Source organism: Semicossyphus pulcher, unplaced genomic scaffold (assembly GCF_022749685.1).
Source record: "Semicossyphus pulcher isolate SPU_LCO1_2020_fin unplaced genomic scaffold, fSemPul1.0.p SCAF_13, whole genome shotgun sequence".
In the NCBI taxonomy this organism is placed as follows: domain Eukaryota; kingdom Metazoa; phylum Chordata; class Actinopteri; order Labriformes; family Labridae; genus Semicossyphus; species Semicossyphus pulcher.
Window position 1 is genome coordinate 17,419,498 of NW_027211637.1, and position 21,425 is coordinate 17,440,922.

General features: G+C 40.4%; 5 protein-coding genes and 3 non-coding genes across 9 annotated transcripts; 5 read left to right on the forward strand and 3 right to left on the reverse strand.

Moving 5' to 3' along the window:
* Window positions 1-7,087: 7,087 nt before the first annotated feature.
* On the forward strand, window positions 7,088-9,227 carry fkbpl (FKBP prolyl isomerase like). Its single transcript, XM_069660863.1, has 4 exons — window positions 7,088-7,170; window positions 7,733-7,891; window positions 8,018-8,298; window positions 8,526-9,227. The coding sequence occupies exons 2-4, from the start codon at window positions 7,735-7,737 to the stop codon at window positions 9,156-9,158; spliced, it is 1,071 nt and encodes a 356-aa protein (XP_069516964.1). The 5' UTR covers window positions 7,088-7,170; window positions 7,733-7,734; the 3' UTR covers window positions 9,159-9,227.
* Window positions 9,228-9,490: 263 nt separating this feature from the next.
* trnaf-gaa (transfer RNA phenylalanine (anticodon GAA)) lies at window positions 9,491-9,563 on the reverse strand. Its single transcript has one exon. It is a non-coding gene; the product is annotated as a tRNA-Phe (tRNA).
* Window positions 9,564-10,077: 514 nt separating this feature from the next.
* ebp (EBP cholestenol delta-isomerase) lies at window positions 10,078-11,718 on the reverse strand. Of its 2 annotated transcripts, none has more exons than XM_069660772.1 (5): window positions 11,590-11,718; window positions 11,085-11,397; window positions 10,961-10,997; window positions 10,739-10,869; window positions 10,078-10,627 (listed from the first exon to the last, which is right to left on the reverse strand). In XM_069660772.1, the coding sequence occupies exons 2-5, from the start codon at window positions 11,395-11,397 to the stop codon at window positions 10,407-10,409; spliced, it is 702 nt and encodes a 233-aa protein (XP_069516873.1). In that variant the 5' UTR covers window positions 11,590-11,718; the 3' UTR covers window positions 10,078-10,406. The 2 variants fall into 2 exon arrangements, with proteins under 2 accessions (XP_069516873.1, XP_069516875.1); XM_069660774.1 differs by having other exon boundaries at window positions 11,085-11,400.
* A 473-nt stretch (window positions 11,719-12,191) lies between these two features.
* Window positions 12,192-12,263, reverse strand: trnah-gug (transfer RNA histidin (anticodon GUG)). The gene has a single exon. It is a non-coding gene; the product is annotated as a tRNA-His (tRNA).
* Window positions 12,264-12,897: 634 nt separating this feature from the next.
* trnae-uuc (transfer RNA glutamic acid (anticodon UUC)) lies at window positions 12,898-12,969 on the forward strand. Its single transcript has one exon. It is a non-coding gene; the product is annotated as a tRNA-Glu (tRNA).
* A 319-nt stretch (window positions 12,970-13,288) lies between these two features.
* ccdc115 (coiled-coil domain containing 115) lies at window positions 13,289-16,089 on the forward strand. The gene is made up of 5 exons (XM_069660267.1): window positions 13,289-13,543; window positions 14,035-14,138; window positions 14,229-14,341; window positions 14,441-14,620; window positions 15,482-16,089. The coding sequence occupies exons 1-5, from the start codon at window positions 13,424-13,426 to the stop codon at window positions 15,619-15,621; spliced, it is 657 nt and encodes a 218-aa protein (XP_069516368.1). The 5' UTR covers window positions 13,289-13,423; the 3' UTR covers window positions 15,622-16,089.
* A 1,622-nt stretch (window positions 16,090-17,711) lies between these two features.
* On the forward strand, window positions 17,712-18,451 carry LOC138589368 (uncharacterized). The gene is made up of 4 exons (XM_069659630.1): window positions 17,712-17,819; window positions 17,929-18,188; window positions 18,270-18,390; window positions 18,437-18,451. Exons 1-4 carry the CDS (start codon window positions 17,742-17,744, stop codon window positions 18,449-18,451), a joined length of 474 nt encoding a protein of 157 aa, XP_069515731.1. The 5' UTR covers window positions 17,712-17,741.
* LOC138589810 (zinc finger BED domain-containing protein 4) lies at window positions 18,356-20,369 on the forward strand. The gene is made up of 2 exons (XM_069660266.1): window positions 18,356-18,867; window positions 18,955-20,369. Exons 1-2 carry the CDS (start codon window positions 18,571-18,573, stop codon window positions 19,795-19,797), a joined length of 1,140 nt encoding a protein of 379 aa, XP_069516367.1. The 5' UTR covers window positions 18,356-18,570; the 3' UTR covers window positions 19,798-20,369.
* Window positions 20,370-21,425: the final 1,056 nt, after the last annotated feature.

Here is a 21,425-nt window from a genome sequence, read left to right on the forward strand (position 1 = left end):
TTCTAAAAAAAGACCAATGCAGTTTCAGCGCTCAGAATCCTCAGCTTAAAAATGCAGACAGCACCAACTGTTTTTTGTCGGTTGAAAATAGTTCAGCTGTTAGAACACCGTTGCACTCCTGCAATGTCACTTCTACCTCACGACCAATTAAAATGAAGAAGGGGTGGGATTTACGATATCAACTTTGGCAGAGGAGAAGCAAATCCTTTTGTTTTTTTCAAGCACACAATTTCCAGATGTAGAGCTGCTGCTAACACCAGGACACGATTACTTTCCATTGTTTTTCCGTTTTCTTTGTAAAATTTCTGTGAATAAAAGAAAATATTAAGCATACAGAGCGATTTAAAACAGACTTAACAGTTAGTACAGAGGGAAGCGGAAGTGCCGCCAGACAACTTTTGCAACCTAGCAACAGTAAGTGCCGGTGAGAAGCGCTCTGAAATTGAGGTGGTGGACGCTGCCATTGTAAAAAATTAGTGGACACAGGCCCTTACACTTTTATTTTGTAGCTGCTGCATTGTTCTCAGAGTAGCTGGCTGACAAACCCAAGTCTCAAAATCACTTCTACTGGAATCCCAGTAACACAAATTATCCGCATAAGTCTCATAAGTCAAAATAAATGGACCTAATGGATTAAAAATCTGTATCTCTGGGGGGCGCCAGCTTAGCTCAGTGGCTAAATCGTGTGTCCCATAAACAGAGGCTATAGTCCCTGATGCGGCGGCCCTGGGCTCAACTCCCACCCTCTGTCCCTTGCTGGGTGTCATCCCCACTCTCTCTTCCCCTGTTTCCAACACTATCCACTTTCCTCTCTCTCTCACCAAAAAAAAGAAAAAAAACTGTATTTGTCCGACGCTCTTCTGATGACACAGGACATCAGGCGAGTCAATCTGCCACTAGCTTGTTTCTAGATGCTCAGCTTGTTTTAGTTTACGACTCCTTTAATGTTCATCTTTAAAGATTCTTTTCCTGGGAGCCGAATCCTCTACAGAGATCTCCTTCTTTTCAAAATATGCTGACCTGGAAATTAAAACTGGTGAGAACACTGGAGTTTCAAGGAGGAAAAGATCTGCGTCCCTGCTCTCTGATGTGCCTTCACTTGGTCAAAGCCGAGCTGCTGCTATCTTTAGCTCAGCTTGATTCTCAAACCCAAAGTCCAATGAATCCCTCGGGTTCAATGATAAGGTTAAAAAAAATTATGACGATTTTCTAGTCAGCTGGACATGGAAACAGTGCCCTTTGGTAGTATTGCTCTGTTGCTGAAGCTGCTTCATGATATGTGCATCCAGAGAGTCCATAAAGAAGGTTAGTGGTATTAGCATTGGTAGCTTTGGCAGTGGGAAGGGTTGAAACAACATTTTATTCTCATTCTAGGAAAAAGGCAGCGATGGAATCATTTTTAATAGCAGCGTTGCACGTTTGAATTAACCGTGGCTTTAACAGTTAAAGAAGACTAAAATGTGCATGTCAAACTGCACCTGCCACATTAGGATGCAATACTATGATGTCTTGATACCCTGGGAGCTGAACTGGAAGTTGAAGCGATCTCATCATGACATTGTAATGTAGATGAATAGCTCTGACCTGGCAGACTCTGCTCCATCACTGCTAATGGAAGAGAAAAGCCATCCTTCACTGCTTGTGCAACTCTGCTGGAAATCAGTCTGAACTACAAAGCCGTGCACCGAGACAGGCCTTGAGTTTTATCATCGCTCGGTTTAAATCATAAGATAGCGATAGATAAAATATACCTTCAGTATCAGCACAACAAGTGGTCGAGTGATACCTTTTACCCTCCTTAGATCTGTAAGTCTCAGGATCAGCCTTGATCCCCACTTGACCTGGAAACCTCAAGAAATGAACCTCCTCTCCACTGGCAGCTCATTGATACAGCAATACAAGAATAATTCTGATGCGTTGTAATGTTGTTGAGTGAGGGTTTGGTTTGAGGTTCTTCGGTTCAAATTTACTGGTGTGGAACTAGGTGTTCCTTAATGACATTTGACGACCCTTTCCTTTCTCAGTTTCTCTAACCTGTTAACGCTGATTGTGGGAACCACTTGGATTAAAGCTCCTGCCTTTACCCTGAGTTTACACAGTGAAGTCTGAGCCTGTTGTCAGTGTCTCTTTCTCTAAACAACAAACAGCCCAGAGGAAGTAAAACGAGCTGCAGTTAAAGTGCTCGACACACTCACGCGTACATGCCCGGACAGCATTATATGCAGCGGTCCCTCTCACTGTGAGGGATAAACACCCTGTCGTGTGGCCCGATCTGTTTACGAGTTAGCCTCTGGCTGGCGCGGGGTCGTGGAGGTTATGTGTGTATGTGTGTGTGTGTGTTACTGTCTGAGAGTGTTAGAGAATGTGTGATAGAGGGACTACAGGCGAGCTGGCCGTCGCAAAACAAACAGAAACGCACACAGAAATCTTTTATTGGGGCACAAGTTTGTCTTTAAAGCAGACATGTGTCTGTTACTGTTAAGAAGACAGATAACACATTACATTCTCTCTCTCGCTCTCTCTCTCTCTCTCTCTCTCTCTCTTTTCTCTCTCTCTCTGTGTCAGTAAACTGTGTTGAAAGTCTCTGTGGTGGGATCTACATTCTCGGTTTGTTCCGCTGTGTGATCCTGATGGTGGTCTCCACCCAAATCTATCTATCTATCTATCTATCTATCTATCTATCTATCTATCTATCTATCTATCTGTCTGTCTATCTATCTATCTATCTATCTATCTATCTTTTTATCTCTTTATCCTATCTCTATCTCATCTCTCTGTACTTCTATCTATTCATCTATCTCTATCTCTTTCCACGTATCTCTCTTTCTCTCTCTCCTTGTCTCTCTGTCTTTCTATATCTATATCTTTTCTCTTTATCTCTCTTTCGATCTCTCTATCATCTCTCTCTTCCTGTTTCTCTCTCTCTCTCTCTCTATCTATCTATCTATCTATCTATCCATGTCTTCCTAGGTCTCTATCTCTCCATCTCATCTATCTCTGTCTCTTTCCACATATCTCCCTCCACTCTCTCTATCTCTCTTTATATATAAAGTATATCTTTATCTCTCTTCTTTTCTCTTTATCTCTTTCTATCTCTCTAACTCTAACCCCCTCCCTCCCTCTTTCTATCTATCTATCTATCTATCTATCTATCTATCGGCCTGCAGCTGTTCCCTGGATCAAACCACTGGCAGGCTGCCCCCCCCTCTCTGGCGAACATGGCGCGGTCCATGAGCTCAGGGATTCTTGCTTCTGAACTTACCCACTGGGATGTTTCACAAGAGGCCAGCTGGGAAGTGTGAGGGAGCCAAGAGGAAGGTAAGAGGGTTGAAGGAGATGGTCAGCAGGAGCAGCAGAGGAGAAAGAGATGATATTGGTAACACATGGAGAGGGATGAAAGAAGTGATGGTGCTGGATTGTGTGAGAGGAAGAGGGAGAGTTATAGAAGGAAATAGTTGGACTGTGTGAGTAGACTGTAAAAAGGAGGATTGTTGTGACAGAGACGCACTATTTTCTCTATCTTGTTTGCATTATTATTGACACTGGAACTATTGTTTCTTCTGGTATATATATACTGTATACCTGACCCTTTAAAGTGCACCCTCATTTGTTTACAGTTTGGCATTCAGTCATTAATATGAGGGCAGGTGAAGAAGGGCCTCCTCTCCCTCAGAGAGAAAAAACACAAAACTAAAAATATTTTCTTGACATTCGAGGGTTTTGTCCTGAATGACTAAAAAACAACACATATTTGCCAAATCTCTTTTGTATCAAAATCAATTATAGCCCAAAATTTCTCATTCACCAAAAAATTTGTGATCTGATAAATGCTGTCGTTGACTTTGAAAAGAGACACTGTGAGAGGTGTTGGCTGTATATTTGTTGCAGTCAGTTGCAATTCATGCATTTAAGCGTGTTAATTCTTGCTCTTATTTAAATACACAAGAAAAACAACATATTTATTATTACATATTAAGGTTCGCAAAAATAATATATATCAGAATATCTTTATATTGTTCAGCATTATGATGAACTACTGTAGTTGCATTTCCATTCAACAACTGAAAGCTTAAAGACATATTTTTTGTATGTTTAATTTTAAGTTTCAAATGTTAAAATAATGTGTGTTCAAAAATGTTTCATCATCAATGCTACCTCTACAAGTTCTGTGGAACCTGGCCCCACCTGTTTACTCCCGATAAAACATATGATCCTCTTTTTTTTTTGTCTCTTTTTTTTTTTTACTCTCTAGCTGTGTGTGTTTGGGAGCAGCTACGAGGCTTGAAATTACACCAATGGCTCAGAGCGGTACAGAATCGGAAATACGATGAGAATATACCGGTGGATCGTCTAAAAAATCTTCAGGTCTGCAGTCTACATTTCAAACCTGACAGTTTTGAACGAGACATGACATCGGAGGCGGCCGTCCGAGATTGCAAAAGTGTAGTTTAGCGAGCTCCCTGGAGAAGCGGATAGCATCCTCCAAAGGCACAGAGCCAAATTGCATTTTTTCTATCATAATGGCATTAGCTCCCCATAACAGCGTGATAGGACTGAGGTTGAAAATCAGCGGACTGTCCCTTTAACTTTTTTCATCAGAATCAGCTTTATTGGCCAGGTATGTACGCATACAAGGAATTTGTCTGCGGTTTAACTTCACTCTCTATGTACAAGCGTTTAAACATTAAATATTATTATAAAATCTACAAGCTACGTTAACAATAGTGCAATGATGAGGAGTGCAAATGATGCTGAAATAATATAATAATTAAGTTACAGAAGGGTTCATTGAGGTAGATAGTTTTCCAGTATTTCCAGTAAAAAACAGTGTGCATAGAGTCATGTCAGATGAGGGATGATATTTACATGATTAGCAGGTGTGTTCATACAATGAGATGAACAATCTTATTTACAGGTACAGTGGGTGTTGGCTTTGCAACATCGCCTGTACGATGATGTCAGAATACAATAATTGTAATGAAGGCTTTGACTCCCCCAAACATGATGAGTTTTCACTAAAGCACTTTTATTCTCTTTTCTCACATAAACAGAATGTTTTGTCTTTCTAGTATCATAATATTTTTGCCTGCTCTGAACTGTACTATTTTTTAGGCAGATTCTGATGTCGTTATGATGTTAAATCCTGGAAGCAGAAAGTTGTGTTTTTATTTAAAAAAATAGACTTGATGCTCTGAGGCAGACAAACTGTGTAATAGTGATGTTATGGCTTCCTGGTTCATAAATCTGTTGGTTTACAGCTTATGTTTAATATAATTTGACAAGCTGTCACCATAAAACATCTTATTAATCAGATGCAACATCACAACTTTTTTGAATACAGTGTGTTCTTCCTTTTCAGCAGCAGTCTGCTTTATCATGCAGAACAGGCACTTTAGATCATGGCTACATACCGCCTCCTACTGGCATAAAGTAGCATAACAGGACAGGACAGAAAAGCAATGTTGGTATTAAACTCAAAAACCATTAGATAATTATTCATGTGCTCTAAAATGTGTAATGATGAAAAATAAATACTGGTCAATAATGCTCAGCCAACTACAAGACTAAAATCTTGCTTTGATATAATGCATGACTAATAAAAATGCAATGACATAATAATATATAACAATTGTATTTACATATACCTCTACTTAACTAACTTTTTCAATGCTGGACTTTTACTTGTAGTGGAGAATTTTCGCAATGTGGTATGAGTACTTTTACTCAATACTTCTTTCAAAACAAAATAAACAAATACATCTTTAATTGTTTCACAGTGTAAGGATTAACTTTGACTTAAAACCAGCCAAAATTACTGAACTGGCATGTAAAGTATACCTAAACTGAAACATGCACAGTTCTAGTTGTCCAGTGATGCAATCTCATTGCAAGTGTAACAAGTTTATTACCTCCTCTCAAACTCATTGGGGGTCAAAGAGGACCATAGAAGAGTAAAGATTACATCTAAGATGACCTTCTTCCTTTCTGTCCCTATTTCTCTCTCTGTCACCCACACACACACACACACACACACACACACACACACACACACACACACACACACTCCTTGATGGCACAGTGTAATACTCCTCTGATGGACCCTGATGGTTTCTAGTGTTCCAAAGATAGAGTCCTAACTCAAGCTGACAGACAGATTAACACACAGGTCTTAAACATGAGTGGTACAAGTCAAAGGTCAATACACAGGCAGAGATGTAAATTCTCTCTGTGTGTGAGTTTTTGGCTGCTAGGATACAATACTTTTTTTTCTCAATCCTGTGTTGCAATCTAACAGATAAAATATATGTATAATCGGTGTTAATTTGACTAAGCTGTACTACAGCTTTGGCCCGAATATTCACACATAAAAATCCCTTTTTTAAAACATCCATTATTTTAAAATATTGATTATATGAACTGTGTTGAATGTGCTCAAAAACCATGTTCCTAACAAGCTAAATATTTTAACTTTATGGAAGAAAGTCTACCTAACACAGTCTGTGTTCCTTCTCAAGCCAAATACAACTCTTACCTCTTTTACTGTCATCATTGTCTTTATCGCCACCTGCTGGAAAATGTTAAATGACATTTTTAAGACCGAGAAATTATATAAGGCTATATTGTGTATTGTCATATTTTTTAATATTATTTAAAAGAGCCCACGTGACCGGTGTATTGTTATGATACTTCTAACTAAGAGGTTAGCAGGAAGAGTTACGCAGAAAAAAACTACTCAAAATAATGTGAATTTTCCCTCGGTTCAGTAGGTGGCGGTAGGAGGTAAGAGCTGGCTTCGCAGTCGGCATTATTCACAGCGAAGAAGAAAGAGAGGTAGTAGCAGAAGAAGAAGGAGCAGTAACAGCACCGGGGAAGCGTTTGTTATAATCGGACTGTTTTACAGTTATTCGTTACTGATTGATTAAAAACCAATACAGTATTTGTGTACAGTATTGTATAATATTTGAGTTTAAGTGAAAATCTAACAGCGGAAAATATAGCTTCAAAGGAAGTGACGTTACAACGGAACTCACGAATTCATTCTCAAACCCTATTGGCTCACAGAACTAAGTGTCTAAGGAAAGAGGACTGCATTTGGAGCCTTCTCAGGATCGAGGAAATATGAAATAAGCGACTCGAGAAGCAGCTAGTAATGTCAGACTTGTGTATGAGGTAAGATATATGTATTTTATTTAACATACGCTTAGCACCTGATCAAATACAGCTCATAACAGTGGCTGAAATCATGAAATTCAGGCGTTTTAAATTGCCGCCATAGTTCTGTATCTGGTAATACTGGTTTGTTCATGGATGTTTTATCGGACTAGTTAAAAAAAAGAGACCCTTACTTACTGAGACCCTAACAGACATTACTTTATGAGGAGATATTGTTAGTGTCGTGATTTTGTCTGTTACACGTGACAGTGTAACTATGTTCTCATGCATAGGCATAGTTACTGTGACACATTTTAAAGCTACGAAAGGATACCAAACTTCATCCAATTCTTTAAGTTTCACACAACTGATTTTAAAGTGTAAGATACTGCTTCACAGTAGGCTTGTCTGTTTTATTTACCTTTGTCCTAAAAACAAATTAAGGTTGTATATTCTCACAGGAAGCATACTTTTCAGAATTGCTTTCAATTGCCATTATTTTCACATACATTCAAATATATGTCTGGACATAATATGTGATCATGTTTTTATTGATGTCTTAATATTTTTATGAACTAAGGGATGGATCCTGGTAACCCTTTAGAAATGCTTGATCATTATGATGGGGATGATGTCACCTCCTGGGTGTCAGTGTGTCCCAGAGGCCTCTGGAAAGTCCAGCAAAAGCGAACAGGAGAGAAGAGTCAACAGACTGTTTCTAATTCTGCAGATGATGCATGTATGATGTTTTTTATTACTTTATTTCTCAGTATGAATAATAAATTCACATTCCATATTTTTTAGACTAGACATATATTAAGCATCTCATAACCTAACTCAGAGCATTTCTCTTTGTTTCTTCTAGCATCCAGTCACTTTCCGAGGTTGGGTTCAATGTGTCGAGTCAGAGTGCGGCTGAAAGCTAACATGGAAGAAGCAGGCGGTTTAGTGGCGGAGAAAGTGAATGAGAAGCCTGACCCGTCACTTACAGAGGTTACAGATGAAGTAGCCACAGCCTTCCCGAGGTGTCAGGACTCTGTGCTGCAGGTCCCACTGGGTGACTGGATAACACTAAGGCTAGGGGAGGGTCAGTGCGATATCACAGAGGCATGTGTGGAGGGGATGAGAGCTGGGGAGAAATGTGAGGTAAGAGTGGCGAGATATTGTATATCTAAACTTAGTGGCAGTTATACTGGGTTAGGGTTTTACATAATGTAATTCGAACTGTCAGTAAAAACTGAAATTTATTATTTACATAATTTAAGAATGTAATGTTCATGTTTAACAAATTAAAGTCATAGTTGTTGAAAAAAAATTTTTCAACTCAGCATGAGAAGGTACAGCCAGTCTAACCCTTGTGCTTTGCTTCTCAGATACTCATGTCTCCTGTGGAAAATGGACTACATGAGGAAAACATGCATTTATGTGCCACAGTTGAACTCAAAGCTTTCTCACCTGGCAAGGAAACCTGGGAGACGTCTCCTGGTGAAAAGTGGGAGTGGGTGAAGTCACACAAAGAGAGGGGTGGAGTGAGATTTAGAAGTGGGGATGTGTGGGGAGCAACAGACAGCTACAGTAGGGCCCTCAAGCTTCTCATCACTCTCTATGGCCACATGAGAGAGGTGGAGAAAAAAGGACAACAGCATGAAGCAGAGGAGCAAAGAGACGCTCGACACCTTCCTTCTGCTGATGAGTTCAAAACCACCAAAGCAGAGCTCCACTCAAACATGTCCCTGTGCCAGCTCAAACTGAACCAACCCGAGCGGGCTAAGGCCAGTGCTGCTAAAGCCACTCAGCTGGAACCAGGTGGCGCTAAAGCCTGGTACCGGCTGGGACAAGCCTGCCAGATGGTGAATGAGCTAGAGGAGGCCAAGCAGGCGTTTAGGAAACTGCTGGAGCTACAGCCGGAATCGCCTGCTGCTTTGAAGGCACTAAAAAACATAGCAAATAGAGAAAAGGAGACAAACACACAGTTAGGACTAAGACTCAGTAAAATGTTTAGCTGAAGATTCAATATAATCAATATATTATCAAATGGTGTCTGTACAACAGCATGTTTCTTTTTGTTTCACCATTAAATGGATGTGCTTCTATGGCCACTGACTCAGCTCTAAAGTAAAGACCCTTTATTGTGTGTGAGATGTCTGAATGTTACTTTAAAGTTTAAAAAAAAACGTCCGAAAAATGAGATATTCGGTTTTTGTGCACCAATCATGAAAAAAAGGCCAAACTCATTCACGCTGCATTTCTTCTGAACGACCACAAGGTGTCAGACTTTAGCCGTTCTATAGGACCAGTAGCGGATGAACGCTGGTGCTCGGGTACGGTGTTGTCAAAATGCCGAAACCCGGGATCGAACCAGGGACCTTTAGATCTTCAGTCTAACGCTCTCCCAACTGAGCTATTTCGGCGGATAAAGTACGTAAGTGTGGTTTGTGAATAAAAATATAGCCGTATGTCACAATAGTTTCTTAGTTGAATGTGGTATAAAAACAACGTGGTCTTCAGCTTCAGGGGGAGGAAAACGCGACGGGCGTTTAATCTAGTTCATGTAGTAGTGTCTTTTTCTTAATGCTTTAAATGTAAAAGTTTAACGTGGCTTAGAAACCTAAATAGGCTACATATGTATTTAAAAAACGTTTTTCATAAATGGAAAATTTGCAGTGAAGCAGGAAATGGGCCAGCGAAAATGTTATGATATTCACTTTGTTAAAAGTGGTGGACAAGCAAATAACCCTAACTATAAATGCTTTAAGAGGATTAAGTATACTCAACAGATTGGACTTCTCACAAGGAGCCACTAACTAAAGTTACTATGGACAGTCTTTGTCTGATTAAAAATAATAATAATAATAATTCAAATGTTGTTTTTTTAAAAAGGCATTTAATCATCTGAGGTAGTGTAATGTTCAGTCCTTTCATGAGGATTTACCCAAACATAAACAAAATAAGGTTCATTTAGAGAAAACAGATGATTTTATTGTCTTATGCACAAGGTAAAATGTTGCACTTTGATTAAATTCTGTTTTGCTGACAGTTTATTAATTCAGAATTTAGATGTAAAAGGTACATAATGCAGTAGGAACAAAGTGGATAAAGGAATGTGCAACACCAAAAAATCATTTAATTAAACTCTCTCTTTGAACATGGTGGGGTTTTTTTTTTTTTACAAAACAAAGTGTATGTTTCCCCCCTGTTGTCTTTTCCCCCATATCTCCTGTAGTGTTGCCCTACAGGCCCAGATCTTCCTGGCGTCAGTTCCTTTTAGACTTCTTGGACTTTGTGACATCAGAGTGTGTCTGGGCTGCTGACAGCTGTTTCCATGCATCCACGATGAGCATAAACGGTATGACGATCCACAGCACATTCATGAACACAAAGTAGAACCAGAAATAGATGGGGTGTCCCAACTCACTGTGAGCATAACCATCTCTGTGCTCTGTGAAGAAGTAAAGCACCGCTCCGTACAGCTGACCTGGAATCAGATTAAGTAGTAAAACCAGACATGTAAACATAAGAAAGAAAAACTAGACTAGACTAAACTAAAATTAGTTTCTGAGATGGGAGTGAAGGGATATTTTCTTACCCAATGAAATGATGAGTTGCAGAACAAATCTGTAGGGCTTGTTAGTTAAGAAGGCAAACACAGCCCAAAAGCTGAAAGGACCCCACAACCATGCAGTCACAGTCTCCATACACACAGTGAAGTTATCCGCTCTGGATAGAAAACAAATATGCATTATACAATGAGTGATAGATTCTTGTTTATCCCAAATATCATCATAGTCCTGTGCATAAAGTTACTTACATTACATATCGACTGTCTCCTTTGGAGTACTCTTTCCCTGTGAGGGAAACAAAAAACATATTGCTGTTAAGGCCACCTCTACTTTGCACACCTTTCCAAACAGGTCTTTCTTATTTGCACTTACACAGCTGTGACAGAAAGCTCTGGTCTCCTGGAATAATATGATAATACAGCGAGAACCAGCCCTCAATGACTCCATGGATGAAACCACAAACTGCAAACCAGCACACAGCCAGACGCCTCCAGGTCCCCAGTCTGCCAGTTGATCCTTTCTGTCCAGTGATCAGCCAGGTCACAAGCAGAAACACCCCAGACACAGAAAACAGGAACGTCAGAATCTCTGACATAGATCGGTCATTGGGCACATAGGTGGGAATCAAAAGGTCCCGTGGCCAGTAGGGATGTCGAACTCCTGTTGATGTTGTGGCATCCATCATCTACTTCAAGAGAGGTGAATGTCAGCACTATTCAGAAACACACACTATAATCGTTTTTAAAATTGATTTGATGTAACATTTAAAATAAAACTCAACAGTATCACACATTTACAAACAAAGTTATTACAGGTGTGGTATTATGCACGTACTTCTGTGGCAGACAAAAGCATTAATGAAATCATTTGTTCTTACCGGTCAAGCGTCTACAATGACGTACAGCGGTGGTTAACTTCTGTATTAGAATAATGCAGAAAATATTAGAATTTTTGAGATCCAATAGTTTACCGATGTCTTACTATATTGCATATTAGTGCAGATAAACTCAAACGCGGAACTCAGTTGGGCAGGAGGCGGTTACTAGTGATACAAAGACCAATCAGAGGACTGTATGAATAGAACTAGCAGCACATGCGATCGACAAGCCCGTTGATTGGCTCTTGATCTCGGAACATGGACGATGTCCTTTACACCCACCAATGAAATCGTCTCTCTCATTCGTAAATCCCACCCTCTTTTTTACAACTAGATATTAAATAATTTCACAGTTGGTGAAAGGTGAATTACGACAGATATCTTGCACATTGACTTAAAGAGACTTCAGACTCAACTAAACAAAAAAAAAAACAACAATCGAAAATATAAATTGTGTTAACATTGCTTAAGTGCTACTCTAGTTAAGTTGTTTACATCTCCACTTTGGCATTTGCTATTAGTACACGAAACGGTTGTCTTCAACAAAGAGTACTCGAGACAAGAAAAAGGTGTCCTCCCAAGCCGTGTCAGGGTATTATCCCTGCCGTGACCCGGATTCGAACCGGGGTTGCTGCGGCCACAACGCAGAGTACTAACCACTATACGATCACGGCGAGCTACTGGGAGTTATGCATTTGAGCTGCACAGGAGGGTTTATGAAGGTTCCTTGAAAATCATTCACCAGTTTAGAATCATTTATCCTTGTCAGCCAGCGAATGCCATGTTTGAACTGTCGCTCCAAAGATTCTCCCGCTCTAACATAGCACTACAAATTAGCTACTTTTTGCGCAAACTAATGTAGTTACATTTCGATATTTGTGGAAAGAATTTGCTAATGTCAACGCCAGGTAAGCTTTTAAAGAAATGTTACTGCCTGCAATATTTAACCTTACGTTAGTAGCTAACGTCAAGTTTCACTAAAAGGGTCATGTAACGTGGTGGTTAACATAGCTAACTGCTATGCTGAATTGCGGCATAGTTAACGATAAGCAAATAAATAAAATTAGCTTACGCTAGGCAACGTGAAATTACCAGTGTATAATTATTACTCTTGCTGTGCGCTTTGTCGTCTTAGCGGTGAGACATTTAGTGTTTCACGGTGTATCATATAGTTATCATAAGATGCCATATTTTGACACACTTTGTACTTTTGTGAAATTTAATTATTTTGAGTCCCCTTCAGGTGGCGTCTATCATACCGTGTTGACAAACATTTGTAAAGACAACGGTACAACAGGAGTGTATCAGTCCCATATGGTCTAGCGGTTAGGATTCCTGGTTTTCACCCAGGCGGCCCGGGTTCGACTCCCGGTATGGGAACTACTCTTTTTCATTTTTCTTCAAGTTAAAATACCAACCGCTCACAAAGGCAAACCGCCACGAGTATGTGTTTATATTATCGTTAGGTAAGTCAATGCTAAAAACTTTGATTACAGCATGCGTGCATGATGAACCGTGTTTCATGTATAATATTATATACATGCAACCTGCTTTGTAAGAATAAACTGTGAAAGAATTTACATGACTTCGTTGTTTAGCTGCAATGGGTAAAATCCAGTTTTAATATATCCCATGGACCTGTGATGCTTATCACGTGATATCGTGTCACATGACGCTACACGGAAGCAGTAAACCTCTATTGTTATCTTAGCGGGTTGACGCTGATTTTTGAACCAAGCCGTCTTTCTTTTAACATTAAACGTTTTACTTCTTGTTCTAACGACAGCGATACAATTTATTTGTGAAAGTATTTAAACTATCACGGAAAGTCGCCATGGGTGTGCGAGAATTGGAGGAATCTTCTCTGTCACTGGACGAAAAGCTTCTCCGTTTCATGGACCAGCTGGAGTTACTGGAGGAGAAACGAGCCAGCCTTAACTCTCTCATAGAGCAGGTAGCACAGAAAACCATGGAGACTTTATCTGCTATTCCCTTTTGCCACCTTCAGACATATTCTCTGTTAATGTATGTGTGTGTGTGTGTGTGTGTGTGTGTGTGTGTGTGTGTGTGTGACAGAAAGTATAACATTAACCTATTGAAACTGAGCTAAATCAAATCAGAAACTGCTAATAACTGAAAATTGTTTGCCAGTTATGGCCTCTGAAATCGATCAATTCAAAATATTTGAGTAAACTAATTTCCTTTGATATTTGCACTGTTGATCAGACAAAAATTGGTCTCAAGTCAAGGCTACTCGGAAGAATACAGGAAGAACACAACCCTACATACCTACATAAACGCTGCTTAAGTTGTTTTTCAAATCTATGTCCCCAAATGAATGTGTTCACATGTCACACAATTTTTGTATGTTTAAAAAGTTGTATTTTATCCTGTATCCCCTTCAGCAATCTCCGCACCGATGTGACCTTTTCATGTTTCCCACAGGGATGGTTTTCCATGTCCAAGGCTCGATATTCCATGGGAAACAAACAAGTCTCTGCCCTTCAGTATGCAAGTGAAATTGAACCCCTTGTCTGTGTTCATGCAAGGTTAGGAATGAGACTTAATAAATGCTTCAAGATAAATTGTTGTCCATATTTTGCTGTCAATTCAACATTTTTCTTGACTTGGTGTTACAGAAAACTGGACGATGGTGAGGTGGATTTCCGCACGGAAAAGGTTGAACAAAAGGATAGTAATGAGGCCGAACAAGATGCAAAATCAATCGAGGATATAGGACCTCAAGAAGAAGGTGAGTTTGCTGTAGTCTATGTGGTGTTCGAAAAAGGAATTTTGTTCATTCACTATATACTAATATTTATTTTTTGTTTATTTAACTGTTGTTTCATAGGTGTCAGGAGAAGAATCAAGCCACAAAAAGTTAAAACAGATAAAGAGACAAATAAAGAAGCTAGTAGTGAGAAAACTCCGGTCAGAAAAAGTGAACACAGTCCTCAGCAGGATCCACTGAAATGGTTTGGGATTCTGGTGCCACAGACTCTAAAACAAGCGCAGTCGTCATTCAAACAAGGTATGATGTTACTTTTTCTGAGAGTGCCTGGTTTGTTTTGGTTTAAAGCAATCAAACATCTTCTGTGCCACTATGTTATTATTTTAGGATATAACCAAGATCTGAAAGAAATAAAAGCTAGTTTATTGTGAAACATATTCACCAACATATGCAGCGTAACAAAACAAGCTGCTAATACAGAAGCACACTCAAATTGATCACATCTCATGATGTTTAGCTAATATGCATGTTATGGATATTATTTCTGCTACAGGTTATACCTTATGCTAACTTTACTACCCACCCAGTTGAAATAAACAAGACAAAACATAAGGGATTTAATCCCTCATCCTGAGCCTGCATGAGGGTCCTCATTGGTTTTTAGTGTACCCCTGGAAACTTTTTATTGTTGCGTTGTGCAAGATTGTGTTTGATTTTCTGTACTTCGTTTTATTTTCTGCATTTGCAGCAGCTTCTGTTATGCTACATACTGTATGTGTTATCATATTGGTAGAATTGTATTTTTTCATAGTGTTTCATCTGTTTTAATGTGTTTTCTGTAGTTGCAGTATGATGAGCTGTCAGGGCCACACTGATATCTTGTATATGTTTCTTGTAGGAGTCTTATATAGATTGTATGTAGCATGTGCATGCTCACAACAACAGCAATATGGACATAAACCTAAAGTGTGGACCACATTAAAGTTCTTATTGTTTGCTGTAACTGAGAATGTAAAAAAAAAATGGGTGACACTTCTTCAATCACAATTTGATTGGTGACGATGCATGTATGCAAGAGGAAACCTAAAACACTGTTCTTATTGCGCAAAAAGGTAAATCCTCTTCCTCAACCTTCTTCCCCTCTCCATTTTTTTTCCTCAGTGATTGAGCTGTCAGCTGAGATTGCAACCCTTCAGACTGCAGTGTTGAACACCAGACAGGAGCTGAAGCGCGGCATGAAAGACAAACACATTCTCCAGGAGAAAGCCTCAGCAGCCCAGGCAGACAAGGTGGCAGACTAAACAAACACTATCGAGTCGGAGCTGGAGATGATCTGAGAGCCTGTGGCCACAAAGAGGCAGAGATTGAAGTTGGTAGATGGTGCTTCAGGGCGTATTGAACTCAACAGTGATCCTCCAGGCGTATTTTAAAGTGGGGTTTACAGGTGTAGCAGTCCCTACTCGATGATTCATTGGTAATTGCTTGTGTTTGATTTGTGTCATCTTTTCTCATTGATAAATGTGTGACCTGTTCGACACAGATGTGTTTTGGATTGGCGTCTTTGTGGATAAACTTAGGCTCAAATAAATCTATGTTGTGAACTATAAAGATGAATTTATACATACAAACAACATGTTGAGTCTTTTTCAATAAGGCACCCTTGAGAAAAGTTTTAATTAACGTCTGTATTCATTATTTGTAGATAGTCTACCAGTACTTTGTAGATAATAAGGCATTTATTAATGAATTGTTTTCTCTGTTATTTTTTATTAGCCAATAATGCAAATATACATTTTGTTAATTTACTTATAAATGCTAAAAAGTATCAATATATCTTTTCTGGTCCTTGTCATCTGCAGTCTTTTAATTTGAATACTATACAACAAACATTGATTAGCATATCAACAGTTTTGTAAGTTTTTTGTTTATTTTGTCTTTTTTTTTTGGTAAAATATGACAATATGAATCTTAAATAGTTGGTTTTATGTATCTTTGATTTTTTTCATGTAAAGCACTTTGTTAAACTTTGTTGCACACTTGTTAAATATTATATAGTTCAGCCAGTAAGGGTGTCATACCTGCAACCCAAACTTTGTAAATAATGGCTTATAACTGAGTTGTTTAGGGTGTAACCAATTTGTCGTCAATGTAATGTTTTTGTTAGACTATGTTTATTCCCCCAGAAAGTGCTAAATAATAGGAAAATCACTGTAAAAAAAAAGAAGAAGTGTAATTTGGGTTTATTTTCGGTGTAGTTTGGACGTAAAAGGGTTTTAAATCCAAACCCTACCTAAAATTCTGTGTTGGAGGAAGATCCTCCTCTTATTATAATGACATGAGAATAACGGTAATTGAAAACATCTGACCGAGCGCCACCACCCTCAGACCGATGCAACGTCTCTGGGGACAGCCGAACATTACCGGGAACTGTCGAAACGGAACCCGAAATTCCCGTTTATTGTTGGTACTTCCTGGTCCAATCACAGTACTGTCTGTGCTCTTCCATGAAGCAGCGCTCTGCCTCCCGTCACTCGCGTTCAAACCACGGATAGGAGCGCGGAAACGACGGATGTAGCCTCACAGTTATCATATTGATGTTTCCAGACATCCGCAGCTGCCCGTGCTGCTTGATTGTGGCCGATTTCGGACGTGCATGCGACACAACTCCTGCAGGGAATCAAAATATCTTTTGTCTGCGCTTCTGGCAGCAACATTGTTTGATGTGTGATGAGGGATTGGGAAGTAAACACGCCGGCCTGCGCTCATAATTGATTCCTCAGACTCAGATTCTCCTTGACTGCAAGTTGATTTTACTTTGGAGCAGAGGGACTGTGGGCTCCAATGGCGTCAGTCTCCAAGGTCTCTATTCTGGATTACTTTAATATTGTGTTTGAAGGTGAAAATGGTAAAATCGAGTCCAACTGCAAGGCTTGTGGCACCAGGATCCAGGCGAAGCGGAGTGTCACGTCCAACTTCGTAACGCATCTCAAGGTAATGATTTCAAAATAAAATGTTGTATCCATAAATATCATATTTCTGATATAGTTCTGTCAGCTAACAGCTAGCCCTGCAGCATATTGTATATCTATCTTTTATATCTATCTATCATATTGTACCTATACTGTATCCTCTTGTATTGAAATTTAAAAGAGGCAATATGATGTACAGTTGCTAACACATAAACAGTGATTAACTACTCCACCTGTCAACCAGCATCATTGTTCTCCTCACTCTCTCTCCCATTCAGCGGAAGCACCAGGCTATGTATGATGACTTTGTGAAAAGGAAGGATATGAAGAGAGAGGGTTACTCCTCTGCTTCCCTGCATACTTTCCCCACCAATGGAGGGAATACCCGCTACACTGGTCCCATCAGTACTGGAGTGGTGGGAGGAGGAGGAGGAGGAGGGAGTGTTGGAGGAATGGGAACTCTCGAGGGAGGAGTAGGAGGAGGCTCTGGAGGAGGGGTGACCAAGTTTGACAGACATGACCCACGTCAGGTGTGCGTTATTGCCTAGTTACTATTTATAGGACCCTGTATGTTGTAAATTATTTATTGAAATAATTTGCTATAACCAGGGTTATTAATGCTGTTTATTGTCTCCATAGGTTCTGATCTCTGAGGCCATTGCTAAGATGATTGTGCGTGATCTGCAGCCAGTGTCCATAGTGGAAAATCAAGGCTTCAGAGAGCTTCTTCAGCTCCTGGAGCCACGGTACACTCCTGAGGCCCAGCATTACATCCAGAGCCAGCTCCTTCCAGCCTACGCTTACCAGGCCCAGCTAGCAACTCGTCAGGCCCTGGTCTCGGCGCTCGCCCTCAGTCTCAGCCTGGATCTCTGGAGGGGCTTCAGTGGAGCAACCTTAGGGTAAGGAGGTAAAATCATCCGAAAACAACATGATTCTTACTCTGTTTGATTACCTCCCTCTCTCTCTCTCTGCTTCTGTAGGTACCTCGGTGTCACCTGCCATTTCCTGACATCTGATTGGCAGATGCGCTCAGCTCTCCTGGCGTGTCTTCCCCTGACCGGAGGCAGCTCGGGGAACCGTGTGCTTACAGACTTTGATGAAGTGTGTCACTCTCATGGCGTGTCAGGGAGAGCGTTTCGTATTGTAGCGGACCCTTTCTTGACGACAACAACAGTGAAGCCATGTTGTCTTCCTGGTTTCCTGGTCTCAACTCCTCTTGCTAACGAGCTACTAGAAGATGTTGAAGAAGGGCTGGACAATGATCACGGTTTGGAGGAAGGGATGAGGAATGGTCATAGTGACTGTGGAGACGAAGGAGAGTGGGAGGACTCCTGGGAGAAGGGTTTGGGTGGTTGTCGGGTGGACTGTTTCTCTCGCTGTCTTGAACAGTGTGTCAAAGAGGGGTTACGCTCCTGTCCGCAGATCTCCTCCACACTGGCCAAGGCTGCCTGTTTCTACACCTACATTACCTCTGCTGTCCCACCTGAGAAGCTAAGCCAGGTGTTTGATGGTCCTGGGCTGATCATGGGGGGACCAGGAAATACTCCTGCAGCAAGAGACTGGGCTGCTCAGCTTAAGGTATGTGATATTACTAAATCTATACAATGCACAGGTAAGTACAAAATGATGTTTCTATTTGCTTATTTTGTTTCTTTTTTAATGTAGGTGCTTCGGCGGCTTTTGGACTCCATGGAGTTCTTGGAAGAGGTGAGCGGTCCGGGGGAGCTGGCCCTGAGTGCGTCAGAGAGAGCCCTGCTGAGGGAGCTCACTGACACTTTGGAGCCCTTCACTGAGGCCTGGGACATGGTGCATGGGGACCGACAGACGGACATGCAGACGGACAGACACGTGTCAATCAGCCTTGCTCTGCCGTGTGTTCTGGGCCTTCGAAAGCATCTCTCTGAGACGTCAACCCCCCACTGCCCCTCTCTCCTGGTGGGCCTGAGCCAGGCTGTAGAGAATCAGCTGGCCCCTATCCTTGAGGACCCCCTCTACATCACTGCCACCACCTTGGACCCCCAGTTCAAGCTCACGTGGAGCAGCACCCCTGACTGGCACAGACAGGTTATCATAGAGGAGTTATCCAAACATTCAACCGCCTCCAGCCCGATAGACTCCAACACAGACCTACATGCTCAATCCCAGACCCCTCCTGACCCGGCTCCATCGCCGGTCTCCTCTCTCTCTCGGCCCTGCAAGCTGTTCTCTTTCATCAAGCAGAGACCCAACACACAGGCCAAGAGCCTCGAGCAGGAGCTGGCCGTCTACCTGCGTGAGGAGCCAACAGACGAGGAGGCTCTGCATTTCTGGCGGCGTAAGGCGATTGACTTTCCTCTGCTTGCCCAGGTGGCCAAGAGGGCGTTTACCATACCTGCTTGTGGCACTGTAGTGGAGAGCATTTTCACCACTGCTGGATGCTGCCTGCGGCCGGAGAGAGGCCGAGTCTTACCAAAGAACCTGGAGACGCTCATCTACCTCAAAGCTAACTACAGATTATTATGGACCTAAAGCTCAGAGTTGAGCATTTCTGTTACCTAAGAAGCAACTTTCAGACTTTATACCTGCAGACAAGTTGCTTATTTGATGCTCACCTATGTTCCTCTCTAAGCTAGCAACATAACAGACTGCAGACTGCAGTGGGTGTGGATTGCTGTCTGTTTACCTTGAAGCCTGCATACACCACATGCTGTTGAGCAAGCGGAGTAGAGGACGATCAATACTAAGGCATTTACTTTGACATTATTTTGCCTGATCAGGGTCTGCAGACAAACCACAAGACCACAAAGCCCATCCTCTATGCTCCGACCCACAAAGACATCTTGTCTCAGCCAATACTGATACACAAACAATAACCGAATGGTCAGTTATTGCATACGGTAGCATATGAATTATCTTCACCGTTGTACAATAACCCACGAGGTTCTGACTTATTGATTTGATGTTGTTTTTGAAGGAAGGCATCAGCTGCTAAACAATATGTCAGTGCATCATCACTTCTTCTTTCTTGCCTCCGTATGTAAGCCTCATCACTGGGAAATCATAATAAATGAGTTTCACTTCCGAACGCGGAGGTGTGTGCAGTTTGCAGATGTTAGTGCACTCATGCATGTGCGCACATTACACACCTTGTTTTGTTTAGTTTTTTTCAATGGAGAAAGCTGAAATCTGATTCCTGTTTCTTTTATATCTAATTTTAACCTTAATTCAATTATATTTTCCTCTTCCAGTCTTTCATAACTCCCAGAGTGCTGTTATAGAGTGGAGGCCAATTCCATTTCATTTTCTTTGGCAGGGTTTTTTTACCTTTTCAATTTTCGTGCCCAATTCTTTTTTTTCTTTGTTCAAATGTTTTATTTTCAAAAATAGAGGTTGAATTAAATACCACAGAAAATCATAAGCCTATACATACATACATACATACATAGATACATGCTTTTTGGGTTTGTTTGTGTTTTTTGCCCCTTCATTCTCAAACTCCCCCCTCCCTCCACACAAGACACATGGGTACAAAATTAGGAATACTAATGAAATCAAGAGCGAAAATTCTAATGAAACGAAAAATTTTAATTATTAAAAAGTTTTTTTAAAAGTTAGAATTTCGTGCCCAATTCTACTACTGAACTTTTAGTGAGTGAAATGGGTTTGACCTCTAAATTTGAATTATTTATATTTGAATTTGAATAGCTCAACTTGAATCAAGTCATTTTAATTTGTATTGTTAAGCTTGAATAATTGCACAGAACAACTGAATATTAAATAGCATAATTTGAAATTAAATGTATTAATAATAATAAACTTGAATGTGAATGTAATGTTCTGAAATATAATTCAGTTTCTCTGAAATTGAATTTTATCCTCACTGAAAATTTTAATTCCACATTCAGTTTTTACAGTTTAAATTCAGTTCTTGAAATTCAATTCCAGTTAAGATAAGATAGAGCTTTGTTAATCCCGAAGGAAATTATAGTGCTCGATAGCTCCAAACATACAGTACAATATTAGAGAAATACAAAAAAACAACTCAAATATAAGTGAAAATATGAAGTGTATGGGTTAATGCAAAAGAGACAGTGCCTCAAAGACAATCTACAAAAGTAGGCAGGGAGTAATGGTCGCAATTAAGATTATTACGTAGT